The sequence below is a fragment of the Atta colombica genome, unplaced genomic scaffold (assembly GCF_001594045.1).
Source record: "Atta colombica isolate Treedump-2 unplaced genomic scaffold, Acol1.0 scaffold248, whole genome shotgun sequence".
Taxonomy (NCBI): Eukaryota; Metazoa; Arthropoda; class Insecta; order Hymenoptera; family Formicidae; genus Atta; species Atta colombica.
Genome location: NW_017259346.1, coordinates 656,972 through 667,690, shown reverse-complemented (window position 1 = coordinate 667,690; position 10,719 = coordinate 656,972). Strand labels below are relative to the sequence as shown.

The window sequence follows — 10,719 nt, the reverse complement described above, 5'->3', positions numbered from 1 at the left end:
TTTTTTTTTTTTTTTTCAGGAATTCTTTTGTGTGCTATTAATTTTTCATTAGGCGATGTAGAATCGGAATTTAAAAAGGCGAAAATCGAACCCGATATTATAGACAAAGCACCAATTGAAAAAATCGAGGTATATATTTGCAAAAGTATTTTCACTAACATTTTTATTGTATAGCTAAAATATTAAGTTAATATATTTCCTATATTTTATATTTAAAGTGATATTTATTAGCAAGACCTTTTTCTAAACATCTTACAGTACAATACAATATCATAACTACCTGTAAGTGATTTTGTATTACATAGGTAAAATATGGTAAGAAGGTAGTCGATTTTGGAACCGAATTGACGCCGACTGAAGCTCATGAGATACCAGAAATCCATTATAAACATGAAGGAGGAGTTCTCTATACACTTGTCATGACGGGTGAGACTTGGAAAGTTTGAATAAATTAGTTATAAAAATATTTAGATACATTTTTACAAAGATAGATTCCAAAGCAAAATATCAAAAATAAATCAAGTGAGATCATTTTATTTTCTTGCTGCGAGAATTTCGTGAATCGCGAGACAGACAAATACGCATAAAGACGTGCTATTCTCAATGAGTTCAACTTTCACCGTCTCGGAAACCAGTTTTCTCTACCGCCACTACTTGATAGCGTGCGGATTCTCTGGCATGCTAATTGTTAAGTTAAGACTTATATAAAGTATGCAAATGTTTGAAAATTATTACAAAAATTATATTACGTGTGTTTAAAGATCATTAGAACTGTTAATATATTTTCCGACTTAGTATATTTCCAATCATTTCGCAATTATCTCTTCTTATAGTTATTTCTTCTTTTATAAAATTCTTACATATCACAACAGGTATATCTTATTATAGATTCTGATGCACCAAGGAGGGGAGGATACAACCGAGAATTCCGACACTGGCTCGTGGGAAATATACCGGAAGAAAACATAGCTAAAGGTGAAATCCTGGCAGAATATGTCGGTCCTGCGCCGCCGAAAAACACTGGAAAACATCGCTATGTATTTCTCATTTATAAACAAAATCAGGGCGCTATTACCTTTGATGAAAGAAGATTGAGCATTTGGTGAGCAAACACGTTATCGACATAGCATGTATCATATAGCTCGATAATGATTCATGATGAACACGTTTTACCTTACTTGCTTACAGGGATGGAAGTCAAAGAAAGAGGTTCTCCATAAAGAAATTTGCGGAAAAGTATAATTTGGAGGGCCCGATTGCTGGTAATTTTATGGTGGCAGAATACGATGACAATGTACCTGCTTATCATAAGCGTTTGAATCTTTAATTAAATGGTATTTAATTAGTCTTTAAATATTTTCGAATTCATAAATAAAAATATAAATTTCATATTATAATAATTTTAAATCTCGCTACTCATATATATGAAATTATATTACATAAAGAGTGTCGTAAATTTGTGGTATTATTATTTAATACAGGGAAATTATAAATAAAATTATAACGGCTAATTATTGATATTACTCTTAATGTAACTTGATATAACTCTTAAAAAATTTTTGACAAATTTTTTTATATATATTTCTACAAAAATATAATTAATGAATTACGCAGAAATAAATGAATTACTTACCAGCAGATAAAGAAATTTTTAAGAAATTCTATTTATCTTCATTGCTGTTATTTTATTGTTATAAATATAAAAGGTACATGAGACATTCATTACGTTCGTATCCCCGAGGTCGTTACATGACGTTAATGCGCCTTTGAGGCGTATCACTAGTAGTACATGTGAAATCCTTACTCTTATGAACTTATTTCCTACAATCGATTATTAAATACCTGCAGTTTTAGTGTTATGTTATACACGTTGACTAGAATAATGAGCGTAATTCGTAATTGAAATTACGAATCTGATAAACGCCGCTGGCGTAATATCTTAAAGAGCAGAAGCTAACAATAAGTCGGGAAGCAGAAAGTTATTTCCATTACGAAATTACAGAAGTACAGGGTGCAGCCTTTTTGTCTTTATATATCACTTATACGGCGACATGGAAATTAAATACATGTTGTCATTTCCACTGTCTCGTAGGCCTTTAGAATATCGATAATGTATGTTTCAATCTAATCGAACATATAACACAACACTTTTCTCTTATTCTCTCGCATAATCTTCAAGAATACGACATCATCTTTCAAGCGAGTGCGCGTCACGTTGACGCTTCAAAATAAATTGAAGAAACGCTTATTACGAATATTTTTATCACACTATATTTGTGGACAGCGCAATATTTAATATAAATAAATTTTCTCGTCAATACTATAATAACTTCAAATATCTTTTTTCGCGAAATATATCTTTTACTGATTCACTTATAGCTGCATAGCTTGTGATGTCTTCTTGTTTCGCATCAGTGCAATAGGCATAAATAATTTATCAGATCGGCAAACTAAATATAAACAAAAAAGAATTGCACTTTCTTTCAAAATAGCACCAATTTGAGCTCACTATCAAGATGTTTTCTCTTGTCTGCATATGCAGTGTTACGTTTTGTTTCGAAGAAACGTTTATAAATATTCCTACTCGCAAGAAATATTCTATTCGTGGCAGTGACAGCGGTTTTAGAATCGCCTTCGATCGTTTCTGGCAGCGACGGTAATACGTTCGCGCAATTCGAATCTGATTCGTACAACGACGGAGTTTTTCCTATAATCTTTGCATCATTCTTACTGGACATCCTTAATCATTCCATTAGAATGGTATCGTCGAATATATCTTTTTCATTATCATGATAGAATTGCCGCTATAGACCTGATTATTCAATAACTGGCAGTTCATATCACAATTTATGTATTCGAACCAATCATTATCAATATCAAAGTTTGTAGGTTTCTCAAGGCAAATCCAAATCTGGAGATATAGTCATGTTCCAGCAAAGCTGATGATCTCGAACATCTCCCCATCCACCATTACCTTTACGGAGTTTCGTCTTCTTCGCCGTTCCGGCAATTGTTAACGTTAATTGCGAAGGGAACAAATGATTGCGCGCTGCATTCAAGACGTTTTGGACTTTCGCTATCACTGCCGTCGATTCACAGTTATTCTTCTTATGATGTACTCCACTGTAAAAGCAAACATCCAATTAAAAGAATGATAATTTACTTTCCACTTAGTGAACACAAGTCAACACAAATATCATTCTATCTTTCTTAACATTTAATGAATAACAAAGATCGAACGACATGTATCGAATTATGCCATCAAATAGAAAACATTCCTTAATCATCATATTAACGCTCATGAATAATAAAAAGAAGATATGCGAAGGATATTGCAGAGTAAAAGCTCAATTCTCATTTATGGAAAATAAGCGAAGAGTTGATACTCGCCATTCTCCGATATGGAAGACTCTCGGAGCTCTCATTGTCATTGTGATCAATCCGGATTCAGCGCGAGGCGCTATTCCGGCGCCTCGACTGGACGGTACGCATGTTTGCGCGATATACTGCAGACTCCAGTCCCAGTTGTAATCGTCGTAGGAACAAAACTGTGCCGCGCATTTCCGTAGCTTGTTCCATGTGACACGATTGAATGCCATGCCCATATTGTGCTTGCTAGATATCCACGGAGTAACTTCCGCCTGTTCCAACAGAATAAAGACCAGAATAAAGACGTTATTAAGTACTGATGTAAAATTTTTGCAATATCTTTTTCACATAAAATCTACTGAGGGAAATCTAATTCGAACGTGACTACGACTAAAGCGAACAGTTGAGACAAAGTCAGAATTTTAGTCGTAAATATCTCCTACCGTATTCTATGAGACTCAAGAATCCAGAACTACTCTATTTATTCTTACCAAAGACACGACTTATGACTTCAGTCGTGCGTACGAAGTTACTTCATACGCTCACAGTAACAACCAGACCGATTGTATTATGACTTTGTATCGTACATGTAATGGTAATAGATGCTCGGAACATGCACTACTATCTGGAGGAAATGGAAATTCATCTACAGAGACGTTCCACCTACTGCATTTGGCATGATAAGAATATACTAATATTGAACATTAAATATGTTTACGGAGTTCGTATAAAATTCACTATATTTTCTTTTTACGGAGTAAAGAGTGCGTTTTCTTGATTTCTCTAATTCAACGTCAAGCAGCCGGAGCCACCAATCGATCGCCATGCAGTGCGTCCTTTGTTGGCTGGATCGATGCGAACCGGTGGAAGCGAGTCGTGCAAAGTTTGACAAAGTTTACCGAGGAGGATGGAAAACTACTTGCATTTTCCTAATACGGCGGAAGGCGAAGCAAAAGAAAGAAAAGGAAAACATGATGCGAGGTCACGATAGATGGTCTTTTTGCTATTCGGATTCGATGGATTCGGAGAACCTTCTGATAGTGGTTGTAGAGACTGGGCAGGAGTTGAAAGGCCCACCCGGGCGCCGCTTGCATCGTATTCGCGTTCTGATAGTAGATGGATGACACACCGCCGACGCCGATGCCTCTGACGCCGCCACCACTACCGGTACTCCCGTTACCGATGACGGCGGCGTTACCACCGGCGTTATTAACGCCGTCGCTACCACTGCCGGTGACGGTGACGAACCCGTTGCCGATTTGCTGCCTCTGCGCCATCGCCGCTTCTTGTCGTTTTAATCCACGCAGCAACTCCTTTTGCAGAGCGCTATCGACGCCGAGGAACTAACGGATCGGGCGTGCGTGAAACATCGACACAGACATACTAATGGTGAACATATGATAACGTCGGATACGCTTAACGTCGTAAACGTGCAACGATGCGCAATGACACGATATTTCCGCCTTCGAGAATTTCTGCGTGTCGAATCAGAGAGAATGAAAAATACGCTATGTGAGAGAAATAAAATTATCTTGTTTGTAAGCGAGGAATCGCATTTCATTGGGATATGATAACGCTCGCGCTAATTTTGCCAGATACTGTCACGCTACAAGCGCCAGCAACGATGTACTTCGTGCGCCAGTGAGAAAATCGCCGTTGTTGTATATGCCTAATTATGAATGAGGTAAATGAATGCGTGTGAGCCGCTAAAGAAATGTTATTATAGATTATCTATGCATTGTTGAGCGCCTGTAAATGATGCCTCTTATTAACGAATACCCGCCCGATATATTCGTACGTCCTTATTCTGTGCATGAAACATCGCGCAAAGCAAAATTACAAATTAACGAATATGCCAAAAGTACGGACAAGTTCTCACCTTACGACTAAAATCCGTAAAATAGTTGTACGTCTTTAAATATGTACCCAACGATAGAACGTTGCACCTCTCGCAACTGAGCTTACAAGTGCGCTCCATGAGTCTAAGCACGTGTAAGAAATCTTCGGCGACGTAGTGGTCCTCTTCGAGAAAGAGGACCATCCCGGTGTGATTTCTTGTCACTGACAATTGATCGAACACCCTATTCGCTTTCCACCACCAGTGATGCTTGGTCTGCGTAAACTTCGCCTCCCTGTAGTGACCATACAAGTCCGGGTGTTTGGCGTTGGTGCATTTTAAGTTTAAGGCCCTGCAAAAGAGAAAATAAAATTCGATTGAATTTGACAAATTCGGGGAAGATTGTTCAATAGATTACAAACAGCGAAGACAATTTACTGTTCTTTGCGAATGTTTCGTGGACAATCGTTGGGTCCTTCCCCGGGAAACGTATGAGGATGAGTCTGGATGCTGTGTGGATAGAAGATCTGCATAACCCTGCAAAAGTCGACGCTTTGCACGAGATAATTGATATCTGGATGCCAAACGTCGTGGCTAAATACGAGAAGAGCCTGCTCGATGTCCTTAGCTTGCGCCAGTGAGACGATAAGGTGCCGTAGATAAGTGAGCCGCGTATGCACTTGGATAACTATAATTGGAGCGTCGCTGGCCAATGGTCCAAACGCCTCCTCATTGTACACTCTTTGCTCCGCATTCGCCCGCTCGATTTTATGACGGATTTCCGCGATTTCCAGTTCTGTGAGCGCTCCCGAGCTAGAATTCACCAAATTTGTGGACGAGTTACGTCCCTCTTTTAAAAATCTGAAAATATAGAAGGCGAAATGTTGACGGAAGATGAGATAATTATCGAGGTAATTTTATTAACTCTATTTTATCGGCAAAATTTTCCCCTAAAAGTTTGTTTTATTTATTCTTGATAATTAAAAACTTTCCTCTAAAAAGAATAATTTATGAAAAATATTTCGAGGAAAACAGATTTGCTTCATTTAATTCTTAAAGGAGATGATATTAAATCTTCAAAATTAACAGATAAAAAATTATATATCTCATACTTTACATTCAATTTGTTTTCAATTAAACTCGCGCATGTGTCCAAGATATGTTAATAACAATATTAATAAATATAATAATGGCATTATAGTAATATTAAAAATAATTTTGCGAAACTTGAGATTACCTGTGCAACTCTTGAGGCACGAGAGAGAAAAGCGTTTCGTTTGACGATTGCCCGGAATCATCTCGACCAGTCAAACTGACTACGTGAAGCTGAAGCCAGAGAAACGTAGCCAAAACGATGAACACAAGGGTCCTCAAAATTCCGCGAGCCGATCGCGATCCTCCAGCGATCGCTGATCCTATGAACATATCTTTTAATATTTGTTCATATCTTCTATTCTAAGAGATAGTCTTCGTTAAGGATGGCTGTACAATATCAAAATTTCGTAGATTGCTAAACAAGTATCAGTTAAAAAAGACCAATATCAGTCATGATGTAAGATGTTACTTATATCATAATATCAACCAAAAAAAAGTTTAATTATAAATGTACCCTGAAACTAACTGCAAAAAACAAAACAACAAATAATTTGGCTTATGTAGCATAAAGACCATATTTTATTGTTTTATAGGTTTTTAACAATTTTTTAACAAATAAGTAGATCCAAATAAATTTTTTTCGATATTTATTATAATTTTCATTACGATTTCTCCATAAAATCAACTGAATTTTATCGATTCCAATTGAAATAAAAAAAAATTACTTTCATATAACGAAAAAACGTAGATGCCATATCTTCGGATCTAATACTTTATGTATGAATGATGGCATATCGTTATAAACCTACCTCCCGACTTTTTTCTGGTATATAGTGTACAGCCGGGGTACTGCTTCGCAAAACCTTGTATAGACGAATCGTGAGCTTTTCCTGCACATATAGATAAGTTACCGATAATGTTAAACAAAAGTAGTATACGATAGTGAACTAATTTTCCTCTCGCATATTTATCTAGTGTTCCATTTTGTTTTTCATTTCAAATTACGATATTTGTAAAAAAAAAAAAACGAAACATAAAAAGATATTGTAAAGATACTTATATAACTGCATAGAATAATATAAAATTCTCGCAGTAATATTTTAAGTTTTTTAATAAATAATATATTTGATATGCTTTAAACATCACCCAATATATTTATGATATAAACTACATTCACTGCGATTACTGCCGCATTTTCAATTCATAAGATAATTAAAGAATCGATATAGAAATATCAAGTGTCACACAATGTCAAGTATTATAAGGGTGGCCCAAAATTCGCAAATCAAAATTACATTAATTCTCGAGAAAATAATTATGAAAGTATTTTGTGTTTTTTATTCTGTATTGAATATAAATAATATTTTTTTTTATGGAGTTTTATTTTTCTATATCTTTCTTAAATATGGCATTAATTTACTAGAGATTTTTAAAAAAATATAAAATTTTAAAACTTTAAATTTTACAATAAATATCCATTTTCCAAAATAATCTATGTCCCCCTATTTAAAGAATCAATTTTAATAAAAAGAAACGCTTTAAATAGTGCTTTAAATATATAATCATAATGTGGTATAATTACGTAAAAGTGATATCAATGCAATCGATGTTGCAAACGGTCCATTTAATAAATATTCAAGTTGTGAGACGTATCAGGACAATGAGGTCGACATGTAATGCTATATATGCGTATGCAACTTATATTTATGTATTCATCGAATATTTGGCTGGCAAATGGTCACGTTGCTTGGAGTTCGGTTATATTCACGTACTATACAAAATTAAAACAGTATTACGAGTAACATATACATGAATCGCGCGAACGGAATTACAAATCGTGCTACCATTTCTCAAATATTCGACAAACGCAAACATGTCGCGTATATAACGAATTATATAACGAATTTTATGTAACTCGACTGTGTATTATCATACGTAACATTGTCATCCCATTGTATACAACATTCCATTTTACATGATGAGATGTGTATATAGGTTTGAACACTCATCAAGTGGTCATATCTCTTTGTGCCGTCTTTACACAGAGTGATATAAAGGTATCGCAAATTTTCTAGGAGAATGTTAGAAATAAAATACCCTCCTTGGTGCTCCAAAATCGAAATCTTTTATATACATATAACAAAAGAGCTACCGCTATTGAATTCAGAACAATACATTTCAATGTTTTAACCCACCGTTACTGAGATTCAACAATGCAGACTATATATAAACACAATGTTATTTTTAGAACTGCATTATGTGTATCGTTGTAATTAAAAGACTCTCTTAAAATAATTATATTTGTATAATTTATGTTCAAGAACCAAATTTAATTTAAAATATACTAAAAATTTATTACGATAAGATTAGCAAAGGTTCAATAAATTCACTTTAATAATCGTACATATTTTTAACGGAATAAATAGAATTACGTTTTTTAACGTAACTATATTTTATGTAGATGAACTTGCTATTTTACATGCAAGAATATTAAAATGAGAACGAGAGAAAATATTTTATGAGATGTTCTATCTATAATATTCTATCTATAATATTGTATTATCTAGAATTTCCAAGAAAATGTCAAATGTATTTGCCCTTCTGAAAGGTTCAATAATGATATTTCAGTTATTCTATAAAAGGTTTCGAGAAACATTTAGTACTTACATCAAAAACAAGTTTTATCATTAGCTTCTGGAAAAATTAAGTGGATCATCTTGTATAACATCGTTTAGAAATCGTTTTGACTAACAAGCAAGCCTTAGGCTATTTGTTCACTCACCTTTCATAGTGTCATTTCTAGGAGAGCATCCTAAAACAGAATTCACGTGAAATATTAGTGAGTCGTCTCATGAAACACAGGACAAATAAATAAATTTAAATAACACGAGCGTATTAAAATAAAGTCAGTCGACAAAAATAAAAATACACTAGTTGCTTTTTGAGCAAAATTAAGATGAGACTGTAAATATATTTATTAATTCTTTATTATTTTTACCACGATTCGATAGTTTCCTGTATGAACGCTGCACGAAGGAGAAGTTCAAATAAGTATACGTTAAACCGCAGAATACTTTGTATTTCGTGCAAATGCAACAACATGCGACCACGGATTGTGTAATAATACTGTCAGAAATCCCACTGAGACACATTTGAAATACGAGCGAAAACTCTACATTTTGAACATTTATGTAATGAACATTTATGTAATCGATTACAAAAAAAAGATTCAGTGAACAAAGCGATTACTATTCCACTTCATAAAAAGATTGTATAATCTAGATATCAAATTTTTTATGTAGATAAAATATAAAAATATATACAAAATATACAAATATGCACAAATAAATATGCATTATAAGACATTTCTATTTTGATCTTACTTCCTAAACTGCTTTCTAAGAAAATATGCAATTGCGTAAGAATCTGATGTCTTAATTATATAATTTCTTTTAAGAAATATAACTACAGTTCCTATAATTGCATGATGATAAAAATTGGAGCGTTTCATTCACCGAATTGCAATTAAATTTTTTATTTTAATATCATTTTCTTCCGTAAACTACTTTGTTTGTCAACTTCTGCCAGAATATATATACTCACTTAGCATATGTATGTATTGAAATTTTTCGAAACTGTTTGTCAAATTCAAGAATACATTATCATGATAAAAATGTTGAGATATGACAAGTACGCATAGAAGCATCTTTTTCCACGCATTTATCTAACTGCATATGTTTTAATTGAACAAATATACATATATATATATATATATATATACACACACACATATATATAGAGTTATATTTTAATCTGTACGACTGCATAATATTACAGTTTAATTATTACTAACAGTTTAATTATTACCAACACTACATTACTGGTATTATTTGAGATAACAATTTCAGTGTTGTCTGCCTGTCGATGTATGTGCATGAATATCGCCAAATTATCACATACTATCATTTATTGTCAAGCGATATGACAATAGCGCAGATGCTTACTGCAGATAAGAAACTTATATGATAAGTTAATAGGCACATCTTTTTCAATCAAGCAAAGTGTGACATGAATTGCGCGCATTTGCATAAAGAGTTTGTAAGGCAATGAATACCCCGCAACATCGCGAATTGAAGGTAAACGCATGGCTTCCGTGTGCAAAGATGCCTATGATAACGCATTAATGTTCGTTTCACCTTCAAAGTGACAGCGGAATGCAACAATACAATCTTTCTCTATAATATAATTTTCTTCACTATATGTACAGCTTCATCTTACTTTGCCATCTTATTTTGCATACACTTTATTGTTTATTAAAAATTTCTTTTTTTAGATTTTTTTATCAAAAGTAGAATAATAATATTAGATTGACCGTGTGAAAAATTCGTGTCACACCTCGAAAACTTTGTCCCTGAAGA

The 10,719-nt window shown here is 33.9% G+C and overlaps 2 protein-coding genes across 8 annotated transcripts in view; one reads left to right on the top strand and one right to left on the bottom strand.

Moving 5' to 3' along the window:
- The window catches only part of LOC108688918 (protein D2-like), a 1,898-nt gene extending 250 nt beyond the window's left edge, over nucleotides 1-1,648 (top strand). The window contains exons 2-5 of the mRNA XM_018195469.1: nucleotides 20-129; nucleotides 306-426; nucleotides 889-1,102; nucleotides 1,189-1,648. Of these exons, the coding sequence (XP_018050958.1) occupies nucleotides 20-129; nucleotides 306-426; nucleotides 889-1,102; nucleotides 1,189-1,327 (584 nt within the window). The 3' untranslated portion in view covers nucleotides 1,328-1,648. The remainder of the gene's footprint in view (nucleotides 1-19; nucleotides 130-305; nucleotides 427-888; nucleotides 1,103-1,188) is intronic.
- A 26-nt stretch (nucleotides 1,649-1,674) lies between these two features.
- Nucleotides 1,675-10,719, bottom strand: part of LOC108688917 (alpha-1,6-mannosyl-glycoprotein 2-beta-N-acetylglucosaminyltransferase) — a 22,020-nt gene continuing 12,975 nt past the window's right edge. For 4 of the 7 annotated variants that reach the window (XM_018195461.1, XM_018195463.1, XM_018195462.1 and 1 more), the window contains exons 3-10: nucleotides 9,084-9,113; nucleotides 7,111-7,191; nucleotides 6,444-6,621; nucleotides 5,645-6,067; nucleotides 5,249-5,558; nucleotides 4,401-4,712; nucleotides 3,391-3,641; nucleotides 1,675-3,123 (exon numbers count right to left, since the gene is read on the bottom strand). In XM_018195461.1, the coding sequence (XP_018050950.1) occupies nucleotides 2,895-3,123; nucleotides 3,391-3,641; nucleotides 4,401-4,712; nucleotides 5,249-5,558; nucleotides 5,645-6,067; nucleotides 6,444-6,621; nucleotides 7,111-7,191; nucleotides 9,084-9,090 (1,791 nt within the window). In that variant the 5' untranslated portion in view covers nucleotides 9,091-9,113 and the 3' untranslated portion in view covers nucleotides 1,675-2,894. The remainder of the gene's footprint in view (nucleotides 3,124-3,390; nucleotides 3,642-4,400; nucleotides 4,713-5,248; nucleotides 5,559-5,644; nucleotides 6,068-6,443; nucleotides 6,622-7,110; nucleotides 7,192-9,083; nucleotides 9,114-10,719) is intronic. The other 3 variants (XM_018195465.1, XM_018195467.1, XM_018195466.1) reach the window with 3 other exon arrangements.